This window comes from Haplochromis burtoni, unplaced genomic scaffold (genome assembly GCF_018398535.1).
Source record: "Haplochromis burtoni strain Fernald_Lab_line unplaced genomic scaffold, NCSU_Asbu1 Contig_13, whole genome shotgun sequence".
NCBI lineage: Eukaryota > Metazoa > Chordata > Actinopteri > Cichliformes > Cichlidae > Haplochromis > Haplochromis burtoni.
The window spans coordinates 1,135,852-1,162,221 of NW_024582374.1; the positions used below are offsets into that span (position 1 = coordinate 1,135,852).

The 26,370-nt window shown below is 38.8% G+C and overlaps 1 protein-coding gene across 2 annotated transcripts in view; it reads left to right on the forward strand.

Moving 5' to 3' along the window:
- Nucleotides 1–26,370, forward strand: part of LOC102312692 — a 129,745-nt gene that overhangs the window by 15,815 nt on the left and 87,560 nt on the right. Inside the window, exon 1 of one of the 2 annotated variants that reach the window (XM_005919787.3) lies at nt 26,068–26,357. The exons of the other annotated variant lie outside the window; for it this stretch is intronic. Within the exon in view, the coding sequence (XP_005919849.1) occupies nt 26,300–26,357 (58 nt within the window). The 5' untranslated portion in view covers nt 26,068–26,299. Of the gene's footprint in view, nt 1–26,067; nt 26,358–26,370 lie in introns of those variants that run through there. 2 annotated transcript variants of the gene reach the window in all.

Here is a 26,370-nt window from a genome sequence, read left to right on the forward strand (position 1 = left end):
TCAACATGCAAAATGTAACTGATTTGTGGCATAGCAGGCCCTGGCCTGTAGTTTTTCTTTTTTTTTCTGCAAGTTGGATATGGATATGGTTATTGTAGCAGATTATTGAATGATTATTTTCCTTTTGATCTGCACAATTTAACTAATAATTTACATTTTAGGATTTTAGCGGTTGTCATCTTTTGCCCACAGCTGAGACTGTTTGTCAAACTTAGTATCTGTTTGTGTTACAACCATGTTTTACATGCCATCCATCCATCCATCCATCCATCCATCATTCCATCCATCGTCATCCAATTCTGGGTCACATTTGGCTGGAGCCTTTCAGAGCTGCCATAGGGCAAGATACAGGGTATATCACCATGCCACTGTGCTGCCCATAGTACACCCCATCAGACTGTAAGCTTACCCCTGCCTGCTGTCGGCTTCGAGGTGACAGGAAGATGGACCTGTGCTGTTAGTGTGGAGCAAGTTTACGCTAAAGCTTGTTGATCAGCTTGTGTGATTATAGGGCTCTTATCAGTGTTTTCTTTTAATATAATTACAGTAAAACAAAAAAATGGTGTTTATTAGCAATGTTTTCCTTCAGTCAGTTTGCTTAACAGGTGAACTCTGCTGTTGGCAGAAAATCCATCACTTACCCCAACATGCCAGCAGGGCCAATCAACTTGGCCTGCATACTTTTTCACTGGCCGCAGGTTATATCGAACCTTGGAACATGAACAACATTAATGCAGTGACATTTGTTTTGCAAATGTCTTATGGATGGTTTTGATGGTGCGCAACAACTAAACCTGGAAGTGAATTATTCCTTTGGTTACAACGTGAAAGCTTTTAAAACAAGTAAACGTAACTTTGCCTGATAATTCAACTTACTCCTGAATAAACTCCTGCCTGCATCACCCCCCGAAAAGTTGATTCTGTTCATCTGGACGTAGCGTTTTCAGTTAGAGAAACGTCTACCTACGTGTTTTGGGGTATTTTGTAGCTGCCTTTTCGTCAATTTATCTAAGTTTAGTTACAAAACATGAAATGAATGATACAATTCAAGACCCAGTGACATCAGTCAGTTTTATAGAGAGAATACTTCTGAGTGCAGGATGCTTCTGATAAATGGGTAAGCAGAAGAAATTACTTCCACTCATGCTGTAAGTCCCTCTGAATTGCCTTAATGTCAATTCATTCACCTTAAACTTTTGGTTTGTGTTAAAAAAAAAATCATTCTCATCACAAAGTATTAATCAACTACTATTTTTGAATAAATAATACAGAGCACACATAGAAACTTTCCACTTTCAGTAGATTATTTCTTAAAAATCGCAGTAAAATAAAAACAATAAAACACACATTTGTTTGTTTACTTGCAATGAAGCTGTGTTGTATATGTTAAAGTGTAAGATTTGTATTCATGTGAAGGATCAATGCCTACTTTTAGGGGAAAAGCACTAGCGACTTACTGATTTAGTGTGTATTTGATGGAGCTCTGAGCGTCTCAGTTCTTCTGTCTGATTTATATGTTAAATTTCAAAGCTGAGCAGTGAAACACACTTTCCTTTTAGGCATCAAACCTCATAGTATACATAAATCCATCATTTACCTCTTTGCATTTTCTTCTTTTGCGTCAGTGCTCGTATTTCCCTCTTTGACTTCTTTGTCACAGGAAACATAATGCACTGTGCGTGGTATATATAATAGGGTGTCAAAGGTTACACATACAGACATACACCATTGCAGTTTGACTTTCAAAAGATGTCAGTGTCGATAAATGACAAGCAGGTGGAGCTGTGAGCAAAGTAAAGCTCAGAAAACCTCCGGCAACATTACTTTTAGTTTTTTTTTTTCCCTCTTCTGAAGAGGGACGTGTTGGTGCTTTATTCCTGAGAAGGTTCCTCAGAGAGAGATTATTACTGCGCAGCCTTCTTCCACATAGATAAGTCTGTGTAACATCAAGACCTCCACTCTCCGCACTTAGCCCATATCTATTATAACTAGAGGCTAATAGTCTCATTCTAATTGATGTTACTTCCACATCTCTGCTTCTTCCTGTGTACTCCGATGCTGCTGCTGCTGCTGCTGGTTGGTAGTGTAAGTGACAGCGTGGAAAGGCACTTCTAATCCGGAGGTGGCAAATAATCAGAATAATTTGGACTCTGTGTGTGTTTGTGTGGGGCGATGGCCTGTATGTACTGCTTGTCATTTTTTCAATTACTCGAGCTGTGGTTAAATGTTCATTTTCAGCAGTCAGCCCGGAGCGAAAAACTACTGAGCCCCATTAGGTTTTACCCACAGCCTCGCACTCATTAGTTTTCTCCGGTCAGACGAGAGTGAGGGAGAAGCTGGGAAGGCCTCTCTAAAGAGGTCAGGGTGGAGTCTTGTGCAGCCACAGTAGAGATTGTTAAGGAGTTTTCAGCCAGTATGCTACAATGGGAAGATTGCTGTGAAGACTCGGGCGACCTTTTTAAGGCCAATCGCACACGCAGCCATATCTCTTTTCTCTTTCTCTCACACATGCAGGAAACTACTGACCTATGAGAAAACTCAATAAACATGACAGCACAAACATGGGTATTATACTTATGTTTAAAGCTAGATTCTGGGAAATGTGCACTGTCCTCACTGCTAATAGTTACAAGGCTTTTATCTTCCCTGTTGCATCTCGAATGGCGCTTTCAGACCAGTACAGGCATCATTAACCAGCGTCCTCTGTTTCCATTGACCTGAGGGATCCTGTCTTGATTTTGTGCCGCTACGGCTCTGCCAGCTAAATGGAGGTTGCAGGAAGATGGCATCCATTATTGAGGTATTCAATTCAAATGTCACCCGTTTCCACTTGGCACTGTTTTCTCTTCCCTAATGTTTGCTCGGGGCATGTGGGAGGGAGGAGGGGCACTGGTTTTTCAGTGTTCTCTCAGCACTTGGGAAGGACTTTTCACAGACATTAGCAGGGAAAAGATGCAAGGTGACACTGTTGTAAGTCCCGCCACTTCACCTTGCACTCTGACACCTGGACGGTTTCTCCCTGCATTGTTAGTATCCTCCTGAGCACAGGCCTAAAACAAGGCTGATTGTAACTATTCATCATCCAGCCTCTGCTTAATTGGACCAAAAGTAGATTGCATGTAGGGCGCCATGAGTCTCTCAGGTGGGTGTGGACAGAATACAGTTCAGATAAGAGCTGGAAATACTTCAGGTGCTCACATGGAATAAACCCAGTTTCTCTCTAAGTGCAGGTTACTTATTTGGCCACTACAGACTCGACTTTCATTACCCGGTTACCCTCCTGTCAGTGTAATTCACTCCTATCATCCCTCAACCCAGTTGAAATTAACAGGTAATTTGTAAATGTCACTTTGGGTTAGACACCTCATTTTCTTCCTTTTCCAACAATCCAGCACCCGTGAGCTATTTTTTTCTCGTCTTTTGAATAAGGTTTTCATTCACAAATAGAGTTATGGTCCACTAAATAAATGAGAGTAATTGATGAGGGGGAAAAAACGTGATTTACCGTAACCTATTAGAGTCAATCAGTGACATACCACCCAGGATTCTTTTAGTTACCCTAATGCTGCATGTCAGCTGAAATTCTGAAGAAGTTCATTTTAGGAGTGAAATGAACTGTGATGAGATGGTAGAAATGCTGTATTATGTATATTGTTTCCACACAACCCCACAAAAACATTCAAAGATTATTTATATAATTTGTTTTTTTTACCTAAATAGAAAAAATATTGTTGAGCTCTTTTTATACTTACATACAGTCTATATTTGCAGAGTGATCTTTAATTAAAAAACACATTTATTTACATTGGAAGTAGTTCAGAAAAATCACCCTGCCCTCCCAAATGTTACAGTTGTTATCATAACGTTAAATAAAAAAAAATCTAGTTGGTATATATATATATATATATATATATATATAAAATGATACAAGGACACCTGGTCAGATTTGATACTGTAAGTTTGAACTGTTGTATCAGCCTCTTCTCCTAAAGATTGGACTCTATTATGTGGAGTGTTAGCACTCATCCAAGTGACTTCGTCAGCACTGAGCATGCATCAAGACTGTTTGACTGTTTTATTGTATTTTTTTAATCCGTATTGCTCCAAATGTTTTAAAACTCTTGACTGTTTTAGTCTGAGTGTTTGCTAGAAAGCAGTGCTGTTCTGAGTGTGGTTTGGCATAAGCAAGGTTTTCTGGCCATAGGATATGTCCCTCCAAATATGTATCATTTAGCTTTAATGGTGTCTTCACAGACATGCAAGTTTCCATTGCCATGTGTATCACGACTCTGACATACTATCGCACTGGGTGACTTTTGAACAGTCCGTGTGTGAGTGCCCTGAGTGATGGGGGTTACTCAGACCGTGGCTCAGATTGTTAAGGTGGGCAGGGGTGAAGTGTGGGGTGATCGTGTTTGTTAACAGTTTAAATGGCCCAGGGGAGGAAGCTGTTTGTGAGTCTGAAGTTGTGGGACCTGATTTACCAGAGGGCAGTGGGTCAAACAGATGGTGGGCGGGGTGCAAGGGGTCACCTATGGAGGGCCCTGGTTTTCCTGAGGTTCTGTCCTCCAGAACATTCCTGTTCTCAGTAGTGGCACCTCTGTACCAAACACCCAGGCAGTAGGAGAGCACGCTCTCCAACTTCTTCTTTACCAGGGTGTTGGTGTTGTGGGCCCAGGTAAGATCAGCGGCGATGTGGGTGTCCAGGTCTTTGGGGATCCGGTGATGAGTGACAGTGGGGGGAGAGAGGTCGGAGCCAAGTCTGACTGATTGAGGTTGGTTTGTGAGGAAGTCTTTGATCCAGGAACAGGTGACTGGGGGGATCTGAAGGTGGTCCAGTTTGTTGGCCAAGATGTCTGGGATTATGGTATTGAACACTGAGTTGTAGTCCACGAAGAGCATCCTCATGTAGCTCTTCCTGTTCTCCAGATGGCTCAGCACTTTGCTCTATCACAGGTGGGGGTCGAGGGAAGGGGCTAAAGAGTCTCTGATGTGCTGAGACACTATCCACTTGAAACACTTCATGACTACAGATGTGAGGGCTATAGGTCTGTAGTCACTGAGGCTGTCTATTCCAGTCTTTTTAGGGATGGGAATGATGATGTTGGCCTTCCGTCCTCCTGACTTTTAATATTGGATTAGTGTTACTATGTTTTTTAATTAGTTTTACTATTTTAAAACCTGTAGTTGTGGATTTTTGTATTTTGGTCACTTGGTAAAACTTTATTTTTGTTTTTATTTTTTTTATTTTTGTAATTTGTACTTTGCCATCATAGCTGGTCTTGCGTCTCAAGATACTGTATATAAGAAAACTTGCCTTAATGTGTCAGTGAAGTATTACATCCATATAGTCCCAGCAGGTCCCTGAGGTCATGTAATCAGGGCCTGCTGGCTGTGCATCATACCAGGCTGAAAGGTAAAGGAGCTCTTGGAACAGTGCCCCCCTCCCCAGACTGTTGAACTCTTTCCCTCTGAACTCTGGACTGTTACCTCTTACTGGCACATACCCTCTATTGAACGTTACCTCAGCTCTTCATGCAGCATTGAAGAGTTATTCAACTTTTTGTTTTAGACAGCTTGTTTCTGGGGCATTTAGCTGCTGAAAAGCCAGATTCTTCCTCCAGGACTTCTTTGGTTTTAAGGAGGTGGAGACCCAAGGAGAGTTAAGAATGTGAATCCTGTACTTTTTTAGGTGGCCAGGACCACCGACTCCAAAGTCATGTTCCTGCTTTTTGACTGTTAAACAAGGGCATCTGACAAAAATTTCCAGAACCTTTCTTTTTTTCTTTACACAAAATTAAAATTCCTTAGTCTCCCAGCTGAGATTTCCTCTACTGTTTCTCAAACAGGAAGTAACTTTATTACTTCAGTGATGCATTTAAATGTTATGCTTTTACAAAGCCCATCTTCAGAGTGGTATTGCTGAGTTGTACTGTCCCAAATGTAGGACATACCTGATTATAAGGCATTTTGAAAACAGTCACTAAACCACATTAAGCAAGGCACTTTGTAAAAGTCTGTAGTTGGTTCTTTACAATAATATTGGTCTTATCAATATTCTTCTGAAGGAACTGGCCACAAGTGGTGCAAATAGGTTTGCTCAAGATTTTTGGACAGTCCTGTATTTAGCATCACTCTTCCTCCCAAAATCTGATGCAGATTCAGTTTAAAACTGTGGCTTTAACAGGCTTATAAAACATGCTGAGATGGTGGCATTGAGTTACACAAAGCTAAGTTGATATAACGCTGGTTTACAATTTTTCAAAAGTCGTCTACTTTGGAAATACAGTGTAGTATTTATCAATCACGCTCAGTCCAAACATACACTGTGACATGGACAAACACTGGTTTCATTTCATTCATTTCACATTATGACATCTGAATATGTTGGTTTCATCACTTGGCTACATGTCTGCCTCTGGCTGTCACCACTAACATAATATTATTTAATTATTTAACAATGAAGGGCACCAGTTGAAAGAATGCAAGAGCTTTTATAAGTCACAGTGCCAGCATGTTGTGAAAGAAAAATAATATAAAACTTGTTGGATATATTAACACAGTTTTTGAAAACATGTTTGACCTTCTAGGAAGAACAAATCTATGTTGAAATAGAGTCCAAAAGTTCAAGTAGATATAGTATAGGTTTAGAATTTCACACTTGCATTTCTTATTTGGTTTGAATTCCAATTAATACAAGCCCTTTTTTAAAAAAAATATATAAAAATGAGAGAAATAGTTTTGGAAGAATGACAATCTGAAAATGAGCCCCCACACCTATTTGCCAAATTTCAGGGCTAAAAATATATTTTATTTATTTGGATTTCAGTTATAAAACTTGTGGTTCTAAAACTGACCTATTACGATATCACGGAAACTGAAGCCAACCAATAGTTTTCATCCTTATTCAGTTTTTCAGTTTCAGTGACCCAGAACTGGGATTATGTTAATTTCAGAAGCATTTTGGCTGTAGACCAATATCGACAACATAAAAGCAATATTAACTACAGTGTTAACAACGTTAATTTAAAAAAATACATATTTCTGCTTTATATAAGAGTATGCACAGACAATGAACATTTGTAGGTATAATGATTTTTTACACAAAGGCCTCAGTGCAGGCATCACTGGTTTCTGGTCAGAAGGATATTCTGCATTTCTGTCTGTATGTTTGTGGCTTTATGCCCAAACAGAGACTTTCTGATCAAGAAAAGCAATTTCGTCCGTATATTGACAAAATACAATATTACCACCTTCGCATAATTAATGCGACTGTGTTTTGAGGACAGATGTTATTGCTTTTGTAAGATATTAAAGGTTTTTGAACTGATCATTAGGAAAATGGAATTGAAATGATGGCCAAGCAGGTGGAGGGATTCGTGTTTCATTTGACTCAGCTAGAGGAGTCTAATAAGGAAAATTGTTCCATTAACTGTAATGCAGCCTTTAGTACCAGGAAAAGGCAACATTTAGGATACATCGCAATATTACAACAGCCAAAATCCCTGATAATATCTACTTTCATTTTAGGCTATTATATTACTAAGTCGCAAGGCTCCAGGTGGCATGAGCACAAAAAAATTATAGCAATAACTCTATTAAGACAAAGCATCACTGGCTTTCATACATAATTTATTAGTTATTGAGGGATCAAAAAATTTGGGAAAATTTCGCGTTGAAAAGCATGCAGGTAATGTCTGCCTTTTCAGTGGCCAGGGGTGAAATGTAAATAAACATTACACACTTTAATTTATAAATAGTATACAGTTTTAGTTTTGTTCGTATAGCTGTCTTGGCTGTTGCAGTGCCATCATTCAAAATAGCATTCAAGCTAATTCCTCAATCAGTCAGAGCACCGGCTAAGTGGAATTCAAGACTGATTTCACCATGTGATACCCGTGTGCCTCCAGCCTAAAAGCCTCTGTGTGACTGATAAAAAGGAGAATTGAGGAGACATTTCGACTGGGAAAAGGCCCCTCTCATTAAAAATATGGTGTTCGTAATGAAGAGGAAATAGAATTAGCACTGAAAAGGATGAAGGGGAGCAAATTGATGTAAATATTGTAAAGACTGATTGGCAACCTCCTCTTCCAGCCACAGCAGAAAGTCATTATGTGGGTTTTGGGTATAGGTTCCCCATGACCGCATATTTATTATCTATCTAAATAGAATCACTTACCTCTGATGCTGCCTCTGATAGCCAGTCACCACAAATATCAGTTCCCCTGGTGCCTCTGCCGGCAGTTTTACATAAGGCCAAATGATTATATGTGAAACCAGACAGGATTGCATTTTGTTGTTAACTTGATTCCTGTTTTCCTGTGAGAAATAACCATTTGTGGGGGAGATTTTTTCCCTTTTAAGAGTGTAAATTCAACACTGTTTGACATCCTCCATGGTGGAAAATGAGGTCAGTGGTAGAAAGGCAGGATACTTTGTAAAAGCAGAGGCAGAAAACCGCTGTGGCCAAAATCCCTATCTGTGGTCCGATATCTTTATTCACTGCAGTCTGCTGTAATTCAGCATGGTTGTTTTTCTGCGCCGCCATTGTTCAGGCGTTAAGGCAATAAATATATGTATTACGACCGGGGATGCGGCACAATGCCTATTCATGAAGGCAACATATGCAGTGCTCAAAAGCATGTATGCACATAGGTATTGGCCCATTTGTCAAGCCAGGAGAACTAATTATCTCATACCGTGTGATATTGTTTTCAAGCCATGCATTTCATTTTGCAACATTAAAACACACGTGGTAGAGGCAGCAGAAATGGTTTCCATGAGTATGAATGCATTAGAAAATTTTGGGAGGGGATGTTGTATTAGAACTCCACAGGGATATCAGCATGCTACACCTCTTTCGGTTTGTCATTCATCTTCTTCCGCGAGGGCGGAGAAAGAACTGGTGGGTAGTGACGCCTTCAGCCAACTTGGCAGGTTAATGAAGGTAATTTGATTTCATGCATAATGGCTGCCCGTGCCACATTGGGCTTAATTGCGCGGGGTGTCTGGCCGTCATTTCGTGGTACCAGCCGAGGCCCTGCGTATTTCCTGAAGGTTGTGCAGAGGCAAACAAGTTCCTGATTCATGTGAGATGGAACTGATAGCTCAGTTTCATCTGCTAATAGTTTATCTTATTTCCCAGGCAGCTGTGAGCTCTGCCGTCACAGTGTGATGGCAGCGGCTCGGTTTTAGTGAATCGCACAAGTTCATTACTACATGGCAAACAAACACCATAGTAGGTCGTACAGTCCCAGGATGACTCTAAAGGAACACGCTGGTGTTAACTCTGTCCTATTTGTTACACCTTGATATGATATTATCCATGTGGAAACTGTTTTTGTGCGATTTAGCTCTTTTTAAGAGCTGATAACTTTTGTCAGCTGTATGGTATAGTACTGTAAGGTGAGATAGTCCTGATACCTTTGTGGTTATTAGGAAATATTTATGGGAAGGTCAGTTTTGCTGACAATCAAATCTTATTTACCGTCAAGCAACCAAGTGACTGAGATTATTTATAAATCCATTATATTTTATCTAGAGAAGATATTCCAAAATCATAGTTTCTAAACACTTTTATGCAAATACAAGAATGTAAGCACATGTGTACCATGCCATAAAAGTCAGATAATCTCAAACTGGTTTGTTGAACGTGTAAACACTGTACTGAAATAGCTTCCACAGTCATCAGATCTCAATCCTTTTTTTTTTTTTTTTTTTTTTTTTTTTAAATGACATCAGAAACAGCAGTATGCGACATTACGTGATGGCAGAGCTTCAGTTCATCCTTTGTCATTTTTGTTTTTTTTTCAGATCTCAATCCAATAGAGCACCTTGATAGACCACTTCATGGATATACAACCAACAAATCTGCAGCAACTGTGTGATGCTGTCATGTGAACTTGGACAAAAATCCACTGGGACTAGCACTGAATATAGCGTTATAAAATTCGATACGGACAAAAATTCAGTTTAATGTAAATCTGAAGCATTTAACATTTAATTTTTAAGTCTTTGCACATTATCAAATCTGTCTTATTTTTACCGTCAAAGTATGTGGAATAGTTTATGTAGACATATATCTGTTCCACGTATTTTGTTGTCATTATTCATTTTACTTTTCTTTTAGCAGTGTTATAAAATAGGAAACTGTAGAAATAGAACACTTTTAAAAGTTGCTTCGTTGAATAAATAAATACAGGGATGCATAAATGTAACTTTTTCCAACATTTGATGTAAATACTTTTGATGTAAAAAAATTATTTTATTTTTTTGTAATTAAAAATTCCAAGAATAAATAACATGTTCATATATATTATATATCATATCTATAATACTTATTATGTTATTGCATTATATTAAGCCTGCATTTTAAAAATAAGCTTGACTATATGGGTTGTGCCCATGAAAAACACTCTCTATTGACTCTGCTATTTCTTTACTTTTTTTGCTGAGTTTCTATAATTCTTTTCATCTGTAGTTCTTCATATTGGTCTCACCATTACTTTTTGTACATCTTAAGTATCCAAGTCTTTCTCAGTTTCCCTGTCTCTCTCTCTTTGGACAGAATTTTCTATCTTCTCAAGTGAATGAGAAAAACGATGCATTTAAGTAATGTGGAAAAAAAGAGAAAAACCCCTGCCTTTCTCCTCCAAACCAGATCAAATCACAAAACAATGGGAACTACAGGCCATTCTAAAATTAATTAGATTTTGTTTCCCACCCTATAATTGGATCCTAATTAGAATTGGGGTTCAATCTATTTTCCTAAGACCTCTTCACTTGATTATTATCTACAAAGCCGGTGTAGATATTATAGGTCATATTCCTTACTCTGCCATACAATCTAAATGGATCTTGTTTCAAAGCCTCAAGGACAGTCTGAGATGAGCTTGACTAGATTGCACTTTCCCCCTTATCTTCATCTGCACAGATGTCTGTAAACAACATAATGCAGAGATCAAAAAAATGTTGTGTTGCACAAAATGATTCTCAAGAAATTCAAAAATTATTCAAATATATTTCCAAGGAAACAGCCACAGTCCATATGAGATATTGAATCACGTATAACTGTTTCAATTTGTCTGTGGAGTTATTAAAGAAATTCTGCCTCAGATGTGGCCTCCTCAGTTTGGGCTTATAAAAACTGCTTTCCAGTGACAAACAGTGAAGCTGCAAAGCGACAAAAACAATTTGGCTCATTCAGCGCACTTTGACGGCAGCTTTATGACAAATATAAAGCTGTATCTTCCTTAATTGCTGTTACATCTACCCATTAATGGGCTCGTAGGCTGTAGTTCCTGATATCTTTCTGTGGTCATCTTGCCTACCAAACAGGTCTGTATGTTCTAGTTTGAACGTTTACATTAGATTGGCAAAAAATTGTGTGAAAATGATGTCTTCCATTTTCACACAAAGGCCAAAAAAACATCACACTGAGGTGATAAAATGAGGAGATGGAAAAAGCTCTTCCTACAGGAACGCCTCACTTTAACACGTAGCTCCACACCGTTTTCAAATTACAGGAGGAACACACTGAAAAACAGTAGGCAATTTCGCTTGTAATTATTGCTGGGGAGGGAGTGAAAAATTACCTGCATTCACACCCCATACGGGATTACAATCACTGTCCAGGGCAGGCAATATTAAAATCACCCCATAAAATCTTATCCAAATGGAGCTTTAGAACAGCAGTGACAAGGAGCCTGAATGAATGGCTAAAAAAGATCCAAAACAACAACAAAAAAAAGACGTGCAGAACTCTTAAAATGTGCAGTCGCTTTATTTAGCAACTTCTGAAAATGGTTGAAGAAAGTTTAAAGTGTTGATGTTTCGTTGTAGTAACAGTTTTGTCTTTGATTATACAGTTTGCTGAACATGCCAGCACGCAGGAGTCTAGAGCTGCTGTATGGCTGCATGTTACCTTTGACCACATCAGTTATGCACAGAAATGCTTCAAAGTGCTGTTTTCATTGGTCAGTCTCACTCTGCTCTGTCTGTAAAACAATTTTCACTCGGTGCCAGAAAGCTGAGTGGAAAAGCGCTCCTACAAATGCTCATAATATGGAGCTAAAAGCCTAGTTCTTCCTCAGCTCACTGCCAGCCTTTACTAGTGGCTGCACAATTAGCAATAATGGTCCCTCACATAAAGTGTGTGCCTGCCAGGATGAACACTGACCACCCACATTTTATAGGTGGGTGTTTAACTGTTATAGACTAAGAGGGGTTCTCAACTACCAACATTATAAGAATGAAGACATGATATGAACCGAGCACCTTCAAGTTTCCCTGTAATTGCAGTAGGGTGACTGTGTAAGAGAAAATACAATAGATGAAGATAAATGGCGTATGCGTGTGTACATGTACTTGGTAGTGCTACAGAAGCATGTTGTGGATATTTATTTTAACGTTTTACTCAGTTTGACAAGACAATATGAGTGGTTTACTATTGGACAATCCCCTCCCTCTTATTTTGAAAGCTCAGTTGCTGTTAGCAAGCGAGGTCCTGTCTTTCCTGTCCTGTGTTTCCTTACTAGCACTCTGGTTTGGTCACTGTAGTGGCAGTCCTCAGAGAGGACATTTGGGACTGCAGTGGGCGATACTCCAACCAGAACGTGAAGGAGGTGGAGACCAGAGCTTTACTTCACCAAGGCTGAAGAACAGAAACATTGTTGTCCAACATGTAACATAAAATGAAGTATGATGGAACTTCCTTTCATGCCTTGGACAATATTTAAAGATAGACATGGGTGATGACTCCTACAGCTGCAGAAAGACCTCTGGTTGTGTGGAAGTCTATCCGGTCGTTAAGTCTGACGTCACTCCGCTGCAGGTCCATATATCAAACGATCACTATGGCATTACTGAGAGTTGAAAAACTGTCTTAAGTCTTTCATCTTTAATAAAATGATCAGCGTTCTGCTCTACCAGGTGTAACAATTGAGTTTAACATCCAGGCATCCATGAAAACTGAATTTATGACATTTAACGGAGTTAGAAGTTAGCAGGGAGTTAGCTCGTTAGCTTCTATCTAAATACAATATAGCATGTCCTGACTGCGGGGTTTTTGAAACAAATTAAAACGTACAGTTCTGTTATCACTTCCAACATAAATGAAGACAGAAAACTAAACAGCAGTGACGTTTGTAGGGTTACTGAAGTTTGGCTAGCTGGTATATAATGATGTACTACGTGACCGCTAGCGACACAGCTATGTTACCATAATATAAACAAGCTAACTTTTTTTGCACTCGATAAAAGTTACCGTGAGTGTTCTCGGTGGTCAGGAACAAATGTAATCACATGGCAGGATGCTGTAAAAGGACCAAACTTCAGCCAGGAGAACAACTGAGATAATCCATCCACAATACGAGGTTAGTCATTCATATACTGCTGCATGGGCTGGGCTGTAGTTACATCCTAAGGTTTTAAAAACTGAGCTTAAATAAATGATTAGCGGTAATAAAAGCCGAGGGAGGACAACAGTGATCACTGACTGTTTTAGGAGCTTTTGAGATCAAATAGAAGAAAATACAAAACATTAAACATGTTAACAACACAAAAGCCATATTAAACGCAGACTACTTTAGGCCCGGAAGTAGGAGTCGTCACGTTACCACTTAACGACCGGATAGTAAAGCAGTCTTCTGCTCCATCGCTTTGTGACCTTACTAAAAACTTCCCTGATGATTTTATGGGCTTATTCCAAGAGTTGGGAAAATTATCCAGGATATTGTCATTGGCTGGTGACTTGTCAATCATAAGCTGTTAACTAATAAGCATTCATTTTTAGAGTCAGATCCAAACCTTGCTTGTCACTGGTTTCTAAACGCCAAGATGGCAACAATGAAAATGCTTAGCTCAAGGCGTTGAAATGGCTCATGCATGTCACCATGACTACAGCCATCTGTTTCACAGGCGCACACACTAGCGTACAAGTGCAGGCTTTGTCCTGGACAGTGTATCTCTTTCTTTCAGTTCTGTGGGAAATATTTATTATTATTAACTATTTTTGTCTTCAAAGTCTAGTTGAGTATGGCACTATACACGGTGAATGCCTAGTTATGAACTTTCTTTGATTTTAGCTTAGTAAACCAAATCTTGTCCTTGTTTATGCAAAAATCTTTCATGGCTCTCCTTCTCACTTTGAAATGTGTTACCCTCTCAACTCAGACATTATCTCCACCTTGTTTGAAGAGGTTGGGATGATCCACTTGCACTTGGCTTTAACAGATTGAGGCTATCCAGCAAAAGGCTGCTGGGCAGCTGAGATCGCTGTGGGAAATTTAGATGCTCTGTTTAGATAGATATTATACAACATAATATTAGAGAAAAGAACAGGACAAATCAGCACAGATCTGCATCACAATCACAACGAAATACTCCCCTGCTGTGCATTGATGTGTTTGTCTGTGTTTTTTTTAATATACAGGTTGTGGGTTCTATACACAGTTACTATCTTACCAGCGTTCCTTGTGAAGCTTTGCCTTTCTTCTTGGCCCTGTTACTGGGTAGTCATGTCAGGCTGCCTGCTTTTCAAATATAGAAACTTTCCTTTTATAAGGTCAACATTTATGATTGTTTGGCTCCATAATCTACCATAAAGCCAAAGCCAAAGTCCACTTCTGAAAATGGCTCATTAAGATTTTGATCAATCTTGTGCTTTCGGTGAGACAGACTTAGGAAATGCCATCAGAAAATTGCATTTCCCAATGACATTAGGCGCCCAGTTGACCATCCAATTCCATGTGTTTCTATTGAGATGTTAAGATCTGATATCATTTGGGTCAGAAAACCTGCTTTTTTCTCTAAGTGAGGCAATTAAATTTCCTTGATGGTCTCTGAGAGCACTTAGCTTAAGAGAATACACTTCTAAATCAAAAAGCTTTCAATCATCTCAAATCATATTTGGGAGAAATCTGCCCCCGAGTGTAGTGTCACATGCAATGCCATTGAGCATGTGACAGACTTGTGCTGAGATAGGCGATGTTGGGAAAGGTTATTGTGCGTGTCTCTGTGGGCTGTGCATTGGTTGCGACATGTTGTTTGTCGGAGATCCAGTGTAACTTCATATCAAAGACAGGATGGGAGAAGAGAGACTAACCTTAACTGAGAACAGGCCTGCCAAATTGAGACAGAAGATATCAAAGGACATAAATGAGAAGAGAAATACTTACAGCCTGCTGAATTTATTAAATTTTTTTCCTCATACACCACAAGTAAATTTGGCAGTTGATGTATTAAGAGTAGCATTAAGAATGACTGCAAGTTTTAAACAGTCATCTAATTAACGATTTAGATTGATTTGCCTTTAAAAGCTCACTACAACACCTGCCGTGGATGAAAGCATAGGCCATAAACATTTATGCCTAAAAGAACATTATCTTGCCAAACACATTTATATGCATGTGCTTATGAGTCTTTATCCTTTGCTCATATAAAACTTCCAAATTGAGTACAAACAGTGAACTTCTAACATACAGCCACTGATTCATGTTCAAATTTAAAATGCAAAAATTCACATCAATTTTAAAAGATAAATAAGGTCAAATTAAGAGACTAAAATGCAATTGAAGAAATAGTTTAGCAGACAGAGCCTAAATAGACTCAATCATCTGTTCAGGCTCCATCATCTATCATAAAGCTCTGCCATGGTAAAAAAAAAATATGTGGATAAAGACTGGCTAAAGCAACAAGAAATATTTTGTAGAAGTTGAGTCTACTTTGGCACAGCATTGTTCTTTTATTGTAGAAGTAGCAGATTATTATAATTTGTTTTTTTGTTTTTTTAATCATTTTTGAGTTTGTTGGCCCTTTTTCATGTAGTTTTTATTGTTTGAAAAGGTTATGTTTAGCTTTTAATAGTGTTACTGTTAGTTTAGTCTTTTTAAATTATCTTACTATAGGAAGTAAAGTTTTCATGAATGCCTTGACATATTTGTAACACTTCCAAAAACAGTCAGAAAACTCTTGAACCTTGTTGCATTTGGACAAGTGAAAAGCACTGCTAAAACTCGAGACATAAAATAAGACAAAAAACTAAATACTAACAAAGTTTGTTGGGTGTAATGATGTACTATGGTCAATATAAACTCTTTAGCTTGTGGAAAACAGAGGATGAAGGTTAGGTTATTATCAGTTAAAAACAGTAGCATGACTAATTGGAGACGTTGTACATTTGGAAGATGGTAACTGGCGTCTCTTTTTTATGGCTCTGTCACACTAGAATAGAAACAGGACAAAACACTCTTTACGATTGTGCAATCGGTTGTTCTCTGGTGATTGCAATGACGTTTTTTGTATTTGGTGACCAATTGCAAGTAGTTACCGTGACCGCTTTTGATTGCAAGACAATTGCACAGGTCTGGTCACGGGAGACAAACAATCTTTAAAGAATCGAGGTCCAACTTGGACTGACTATCACTGCTATCACTCTGACAGATTGGCAGTGGTTTGCAAATAATTTCTGTTTAATTTATAAAAGCCCACCGATTGCCAACACGTTAAAGTCAGTCAAAGGAAATTTTGAATGATGTCAATTTTTTGCAGATTATTATGAGTTAAACTGACTCTGTGTTATTGCTCTTTTATTGATGTCTTGAGACAAAGTTGCTTTAAAGTTGCTTTGAAGACAACAACTAACTGCAGCTGGTTGTAGGCCTGGTTCACATCTTTTAATAAAACCATTTCAAAAGTAAGAAGATCACATTCCACATGGTCAAAGTAATTTTGACGGTGCCACAGTCTCCAGCAACTGTTCCCTAGTATGACCTTAGCATTAGAAAGGGATTTCAAATATGCTAGGATCATGTGACCAATAAATTATTGGTAACATGAATAATAATAATAATTATTATTATTCACTAAAAAACCCAAGTAATTCTGAATACTTGATTTAAAAAAATAATTCAGTACCTTTAAAATAATTGGTGACTGAATTTTCTAATTCAACATAGGGAAAAAAAATAAAATCTTTGAATATTATAATATAAAACATTATTTTTCTTTGCTGCACAGTTGAGCATTAGGTCAAATAAATGTAACACATAAAGATCTTTAGTTAATAAAAGTGAAAAATATGCAAGGAGGCCATCTGGAGAGTGAGAAATAAAATCCTTAATTCTTTGTAACTACCTGCTCGCTGGTTTACCGTTCAGCTCTGTTTTACGACAGCTAATTAGGCTGGTTTTATAACCAGGTTTACTTAACTCTGTCATGCAAGGATAAATTACCATTTTGCACTTCTCACTTAATCATTTTAATTACCACAGGCAATTTATCAGGCTGTCTTCAGGGCATGAATAATTGGAAATATTATTAGATGAGAATATATACTGGATATATCAAAGTAAGCTGCATATGTATGCAGAAGAATATATGGTACACTTTAAGGAGATACAATGTATGTTGCTTTTTATATTTATAGTATAAAATGCATTACAGATGGGCAGGTAATAGGTTATGGCTTCATATCTTTTATATAGTCATTCATTGGCTCTGTGTTTGGAAGAGGCTGACCCTTTGCTGACTTTGTCCACGTTCATTCTCACACTATATCAGCAACAAAAGTGGGAGGCAGCAGCCACCCCTTCCACACAGATCAAAGTGGGGTGTGCCGTGCTGCTGTGGTGCTTACTTGAGAGACTACCAACATGAAAATACCACATCCCAGTTCTCAGCAGGGGGCTGGTCTGTAATTGTGTCTTGTCAGACCTCCAGAGTCGCTCTCACAGCTTCGTACCTGACATTTTCCTCCAAAGAATTTATTTTTCATTCTCTGGTATTTTTGCAGTTGTGCCACTTGTGACCAAATTTAGCTCCTTTTTCCCCTCTTCACCATGTGCACTGTGAGCCAGTGATAAAACTATGTGTGAAAATTGCACTTTTTATGAAAAGAGAGCATTACCCTCATCAAGAAAAGGTCACATCGTGTAACTGATGAGCAGCCAAATGCACCAGTGTTGTATGAGATTGTAATTCATCACTTTAGATGTCTGTGTGTGTGTGTGTGTATGTATTTTATCCAAGATAGAAATGGGCATAAAATTATAAACACTATGGTTTGAAGAAAATCAAATTTCCCACAAAGCCCTTTTAATGTACACAAATAAAACCACGAAGGACGTGTACGATGTGTTGTCTCTTCAGCTGTCGTTGCATAAAGTGTGCCTTGGTTATAAAAGAAGGCATTGTCCACGACACAGATCCCAACCTCTAACCATCATAACAGACAATTACCTGTCTTTAAAGGCAAACGATAACGGTGATACTAAATACAGATATGCTGTTTTTAGTTTTGTTGAACTCATTCCCTTGGGATCATCCTGAAGAAGGCTGGATCATACACCTGAGTCACTAGCATCCACCTCCACATGCAAAAATCTAGAGCAGCAAAGAACAGCAAACTGGATAGACGAGCTTTGGTTATTTTTGTATCTGTCAGAGTGCTTTTGTGAGGCTGTGCAACTGTGTTATGCTATTGTCTAGTTTAGGTTCCACTTTACCGTATTATTTTGTTTGCTTCTCTTATGCTAATTCATCCTTTGTTTTCGTCTTTTCGTGTTAACCTTGCCAGAGAAAGCTTGAAAGGAGCGCTGCCATTTTCCCCTCTTCTCTTTTCTTTGAGTTGCTAGGAGGTTTAGTTGCAGTTTTTCTTTTGTTTAGTTAGTTGACGATGATTTTGTTTTAACTATGGGTCTTATCTGTTGCTTTGGTTTGACCTTTGGCTGCCCTGTCACCAGCTTAGGGATCAACTTGGATTCATTAGAATGAACACTTTCAGTGTTGGAGGAGGTCAGGGTTGGACGCAAATGCTCAGAAAGTAGATACAAAAGCACAGAGACTAAATCAAATCAAATAATTTGCCTGTATGGAGACTAGAATATGTAAATATCTGGATAAAACATAGCAGAAGTGACTTTATTGTAGGTTTTTTAGTCAATCTGAGGCTTTAACAGTAACTTAAGCTGTACCAATACATTGGTATGGATTAGTGTTGGTCCTGTTGATGACACTGGCGATGTGAATGTGTAATATTTATATGATTTGTCCCACTAATTTTGTGCTGGCTAAATGATTGACAGATGTGTGAAGAAGAACTTCTAGACCAGCCCGTTGTACCACTCTAATGTACCGTTCTCTTGTGGTAAAGATAGGGTTTAGCACTAAAGCAACGAACCACGAGCTGCGGCTCATGACCAAAAGGATAAGACTGAAGATAATGTACAAGCTGCATAGATGAGCTTCATCGAAAGGGTGTCTGGGGTCGGTCTTACAAATCAGATGTGGAGCTTGATGATTCAGAAGAAGCTCAGAGTAGAGCTGATACTCCTCCACATTAGAAGGAGGTGATAGAGGTGGATCAGCATTTGGCCAGGATGCTTCCTAGGTGAGGTGTTTTGGACTCGTCTAACTGGAAGGAAACTGTCGAACAGACCCAGGAGATGCTGGAAAGATGATCTCTCTCAGCTGTTTTGGGAATGCCTCCCACATCCCCACCCCCACCCCAAAATTATAGCTGGGGGTGGTGTCTCCAGACAGGGAGGTCTGGGCATCTTTGCCCCGACCCATCCCCCGATCTGGATCTGGACCAGGGGCACAGAATTGTTTTGTTTTTTTGTTTTGTTTTTTACAGTGACAATTTGCTCGTTTCCCGGGAACAAAAAGTTAAATAATTTAAAAAAAAAAAAATCTAAATACTGGGGAAAAAATGGTGTTGGTTATCAGCCAAATTGTTATTTTAAACATCGGCAACGAATTTCACAATCTGTGCATCCCTGCTAATAACGTCTGTCCGACTGGGAAATAAACACAGAACTAATGTACCAATACACTGATGTGAAATTCCAACAAAGCATGTGTATAATACACATCATATTATACAGATATGGTTTTCCCTGTGCTGTTTATTATTTCGGTTGCAATTCATTTCATCGGCTTTTTAAAAAAAATATTATTTTGTGTTTTCGTATTATTTTCTTATAGATGTTAAAATGTTGTCATTGTTGTGTTTTTTTTATGATTTCAGTCATGTAATGTTATGACAGCCCAAACTGTAGGCAGTCTGAGTTGTAGGAGAACGCAAACACACGCTGTAGGCCGTCTCATAGCACACCTCTGACTTACTGTAGTGCTCCTTGAAAGCTCCCCGTGCTAACATGCTGCATGTTACCGAGAGGACTGAAGATTAGCATATGACATGACAGATTACATTAAATCATGTCTGCGCCGTACTTTATGACATTAGCCTCTTAGCCCAGGCATACAGATGCATGCAAATGCTCCCTCAAACCCTCTTATTTAAATCTGCTGCATGACATGGCACCTTTGATATGATTATTAGTCATCTAAGCGACTTGACTTCACCCTCATCAGATAGAAGGTGTCAGCAAAGGTGAGAAATGATGGCCACTTTGCACACGAACCTTGATGAGCTGCGGAAAAATGGTGAAAATCAGACGAGCGACTGAAGACGTTATTTAACAAAGGACGGCCATGTGGGCGGAGGGGGGAGGGCCTCCGACCCGTCCGTGCTGACGTTATGAAAAAAAATGTTGTTAAAAAAGTTGAGCAGAAAGTGTCGCCACCTCCTCAAATATCACAAAAGGAGAAAGTTGTTGAAAATGTGGTTGTTCATTTCATGCTGGCCAACTCATTAGCAACAGAAGTCAGTCTGTCTCAGTCGTAACTGCTGCCCAGATGGCTCTCCAATCTGCCCTGTGTAAAGAGCGAATAGTCATAATAATACATAATCTTCTGTTTAACACATGCCTTTTGCTTCATTTTTTTGAACTGAACTAGTACAGTAATACATAAATCAAGCTCTCCCTTATTTTTAACATCCTGAAGCGACACAGAGATCGTGAGTTATCACGCTTTCTGAAAGACGTCAGCGATTTTGGTATTTCAAGCTCATTCCGATTGTCAGTCACACCCAGTGTTTGCATATAGTGATACCCACATTCGCCTGCTCTTTAGGGAGGTAGGGATTGTAGATACTTCTCTCCAATTATTCCCAGTATCATCAGAGAAGCCCCCAACACCACTCGAGTGTCTTGTCTGTGCTCTGTGGTCTTTAATCTTAATTATAAAGCTATCATTACAGCATGAACCCTGGGCTGCCAACAGTGGAGCCCTGGGCTCATCTGCTCTGAATCAATCAAACTAAGTTCTGCACTGGAGGACTTTTTTCTCTTTTTTTCAATCAGGTCATTTTGATTCTCCCTTATCTCATTTTCATAATTATGCTTGTCCCTTCTCTAATGGAGTGAAAATGCTCTACCTCCTGAAGCTTTACATGGTCAAGTCTGAATATTAAAACCGTGCGGCAACCTTGAACGTCTGACCTTGCTTTAGAACTTTGTGACAATAAAATGCTTTTTTTGTTTTTCAGCGGCAAGCAAAAGCCTCTGTGAGCAATCCGAAAGATTAGAATTTGTTCCCTGCTGCGCTTGTTAATAACGCCTCGTTAATAGAGAAGGATGAGACAAGAACAAAATAACTTCGGCAATTTATTGTTTATGAGAAGGTGTTAGATGTGGAGTTATGTGTCTGCGAAACACCCTCATTCACACTTAAATTGCTGGCGTCTGCTGTAAATCAAGGCAGTGAAATTGGATGACGGAGAGAAGGCTGGCTGCAGCCAATGACAAATTCTCCCTATCTCAAACACAGCTGACATCTTAGAGCTGTGATCAAGTGGAATGATCAAAGGCATTCAGTACTGCATTTAGAGGTACTGCGTGTGTGTGAGCGTGAGAACGGGGTGACAGTGTCAGGAGGTTTATTTAATGTCAGACCGAGACTTTATACTTGTTTCATACAAACTCGCCGTGTTTGCGTACTCGTGGTCAAAACTGTGACTGCCATAAAGAGGAATTCTGAATGTATTTGTCACTTCTGCTTGAATTTACAGTTCATCTGACAATGTTGGTACTGGTAATTGGTAGTTTTATTGATGCAATGTCTGTGTGGGCAAGCACTAAAAATAGTTTGACAGCAATTTCAAGAGCACACAGGCTGTTAATCAGCTTGAGGGGTGATGTTGTTAGCAGCTGCTTAGTCCCATCTGTGATATGAGCACTCTTTGTGTTAGAGTATTGATTTGATTTTTTTTAATGTATGCACCTTTCCTAATTATCGTATATGGAGTGTGTGACAACAATGCAGCAGTATTAGAATTTGTTCAACTTTGAACTTTTGCCAATCACCCATGAGAACAGCTTGAACTGACAGCTAACTAGACTTATTTCGCAGCTCCCAGTCCTTATATCACTCACTGATGAGCATACTTCTTAATATTAATGATAGCATGTTGGAAAACACAATTTATATGCTACCATACACTGTATTTCTTTATTTATAGGAAGATATCACCACAGAATAAATAAAATCACAAAATTTTACAGAAACCTGACCTACAAAAACCAATCGGACTGTGTCATATTCCCAGTAATTATTCTTTTCTAAAATGTAGTTTATTAAATAGTTTCTGACACATAAACTGCAAATAAGAGCTGAGAGCTTCTACACACCTACCGTGCGTTTTGGATCACTGTCAGATGCTTTGTCATGTGGCCATTGGAGGAACTGCAGTTTTTACTTTGACGTCATTTTTTAGCTGTTTGATTTTCATAAAGCTTCATCAAGATAACATTTTCTTTATTTCACATGTTATTTTATTGTCATGTTGAATGTGGAGTGCCATTTTGTTATGAAAGTTTCTTGTACTACTCCGAAAAAGCAGCAGTCATGCTGTGTACTGTAGGGCTGTAGGCATTTTATTGTGATGTAGGGTATAGCTAGGAGAGTGAAACCAGAGTTTCAGTGCAAACTCCTTTAAAATAGTAACATTAGTAATAATAGTTGTTATACTTTTTTTTTTGTTGTGCTCCAATGTTGGGAAGGCTTGCTAAGGTGGCTGGAGTTGGGGACATTTGCTTCAGAAGTTTATCAGTGCCTTCAGAACTGTCATAAGATAAAGGTGATCATGAAGAACAATTACACATTGATTTGCTGTGAGGCCTCTCTCTCATTGGATCACTGGAATCCAAAAATTCAATGTTTTTCCTTTAATTTGTCACCGATTTTGAAATGGTTTTATTTTGCAAACACAGTCATAGTTACTCTATTTATTCAATACTTTTTAGTGTATATTTATTTTTTCATGTGTATTTAGTGACCGTTATGTATAGTATATATTTTGTATAGCATGTACAGGTTTTACAAAATGTTGGTCATTGGAAGTTGGAACTTACGCGCATTAGATGAAATACTGTCCTTCATTTAAAAAAAAAAAAAAAATGTGGAGAATTAAGATTTCAGTTGAGCTGTAGTGTAACATAATAGCATAAATGTGTATCAACTGCACCGATCAGTTTCTTGTCAAAATTCTTGAAAGGTTCAATTTGCAGATCCAGAGCTAAAGTTTAACCGAGAGTGAACTTTTTGTCTCCGGTGGAGAAATTCAAACAAAATCTTACACAAAGACAACCTGTAAGTCACGTTATTCATCATTAAAGACGATAAAACAGATCAAAGAGTAGATGAATCGAGCTTTTCAACTTTTAACAAGCAGAGCAGGTAGGGTATTACTTCCCACTGTCCGTGGCACCCAATCCTAGCACAATGGGGAAACGAGCCTGACAACTGAGCATAAGGCAGAGAAGATTATGTGGAGTTCATAGGTCACAGTTCTTTAATGCGCAAACCCTCCAGAATACCTTTTTATTGCTGTCTGGGAGAAAGCGAAAGCCTCGGTTTAATGCGACAGAACTGAGGTCCTCATCGGTGTTAAAATATGCAAAGCAGTACATGCTAACATTAACCAGTGCCTACATTATTTATCCTCCTGAAAAGTGTTTTATCAGCACTAGGCCTGCTTTACTTCACTTTAAAATATTCAAATTAGAGCAGAACTAAAACATCCACCTTGCAAAAATCAGCGCTTTTTAACTCTGGATTTGAAAATTAAGCTCACAATTCTCATATATTTGGTTAAAATACAGTTTGGTGCATTGCAAATTCTGTAGCACCGCAGTTATTAAAGGAATTGCCGAAGGCTCAGTGCTCCACAATAATCAATAGTTTTCCCTCTGAAATACAGTCAAGTACTGACAACTGTTCACGTTTTTCACAAAGTTAAAGTTTGACTTTAGACTGAAGTGGAGCTGAAACGAAGTCACACAGTAAAAATGTCTCTAATGATCATTTTTGTGAAATATTTGGACGCCAACATTACTTCATGAAACCAAGGCTGCATTTTTAAAATTATGTTCCACTTTGGGCACTTGGGCTTCAAATCCACTTCAAAGTGTATGTTAGGTAAGAGAGCTGCGTGAGAAACATAACAAATGAACATATTAATTTCTCAAAAGTTACTTAGCGTTCATTTCTTAGACTTTGGTGTTTGATTCTTCCCCTGATGTGGTCTTTATTTACATGGCAGGGGGTTTTAGAGGGAGAGGGAAAAGCTTTTACTGTGGTTTACGTTGGCCATGTATCATTGGGCTTACTAAAAACTAAAGAGCTGCTTTGCTTTTTAGCACTCAGTCTCCCCCTCCACGCTCTTTATTCCCTAACACCCATCGCAAATTTGGTCTGGTATGTGACTGCTAATTTATCCTTTCAATGTATGATATCCTGTCATCTCCTCATTTGTCCCTGAGTGTTTCTAATCTGAGATAATCCCAGTCAAATCCTTTGATTGTGTGTTTGGACCAGATCCATCTCTAAAGAAGCAATTTAATGGGCTTCATGGCACTTGGTGTAAAGTCATTTATCTAGTGGATTGGATGTGAATGCTTGTTTTAATAAGTGCTCTTCATGAATAGTAGGAGACGTGCCATTTAATTAGGCAGAGTGTAGACCTAGCTCATCCTCACAACTTCTCCAATGTGTTTAATTTTTTTCCATATATATATTTTTATTACTATTTCTGAAGCTGAGTGCTTCGTTATAACAGGTATGAGACTCTTCAGATTTCTGTATAAAGAAATAAACTGTGTGATCTGGTGTTTTAAAACACGGCTGCACGATTTAAACTATATAAACGCTGGTAAGAAAAATCGTCTTTTTGCCAAACATATTCCAGACATTTAGGAGCCAAGAATGCATTAACGTCATCTGACAACACCCCAGACTACTTGTTTTCTACCAGGTTTAGACTGGGAAAGTAGAAATAAGAAAAGGTGAGCTATAAAAGCTTTAAGTTTTATTATTTCTTCTTGATTCAAGTTGGGAAGAGTTGGATCGTGTCTGCATCTTGCAGTGAATATTTGGATGTTCTGTATCACGTCGTGCTTTGTCTGGTACTTGTCCTGCTGACCTTTCATTCATACATTATGAAATAAGCAGTTATAAAACCTTTACTAAAACACTGACAACAACTAGCTCATTTTATAATGAGTTTTTGCTTCTCATTCATTTGATGTGCTTCTTAACTTGAAATGTTATAACCTTGCATTTACTTGCTTCTACCCAGAGACACTGACAGATAAACTGAAAATCTTTATTCCCTTGTGTCTGTGACAGCTGTAACATTTTGTGTGTGTTTCATGGCCTGGCCTCGCTTTCAAAAAGGAAACTGCAGGAGATCTATCAAAATGCAGCAGTAAAGGGACAAGTAAATGTCACAAACTGCTGGTGAGGAACTTTCCATCGATGAATGTGTTCCGACACAATGCAGAAAGACGTGTGGGGAAATTCCAGAACCTGTTAATCATTTCCCAGCAGGGACTATACACGACGGTTTGTTGCAACTCTGGTGTTTTTTGGAAAAAGTCTCATCCACTTCATGCTCCTCCCTCACCATGAAACAATGCTCACTGTAAATCATTTTACTCTAAACAAGCAAACAGACAAGCACCTTTGTGCTGTGTGAGTCATCACTTTATCGCCAGCAGCATCTGTTTTTTAGACCTTCTTGAAAGCAACACAATGAAATCCAGTGGAGAGCCCCCCTCTCCAGCTCTCTCTCTCTTCCGCTTTCTCTCTCCCCTTTTTTTTCTTTCATGTGGCTTCCTGTCGTGACGTGCTGCAGCTCACGGCTGTAATTGGCTGCTCACTTTCACAACTTCCGTTCAAACAAAAACACAGCTTATCAGCTGACCGAGTGCAGCAGCAGAAAGTGGAGCTATGCTGTGCTAAATTTCTGTTCTGAAATGTCAATTCGTCTCTAAATGTTCATCCGTCTTCAGCGAGGGAAAAAAGAGGAATGCCAACAGGAAGTAGAGCAACTTGCTGGTATCTGAAAACAGTCAGAGGAGAGTGGAAGGAGTTGTTTCTCAACACAGAGTGAGACATGGGCTCCGAGTACCGACCTCTGTCTCCGGCAGAGTCATGTAGAAGCTTGTTTATAGGTATGTGCTTGAC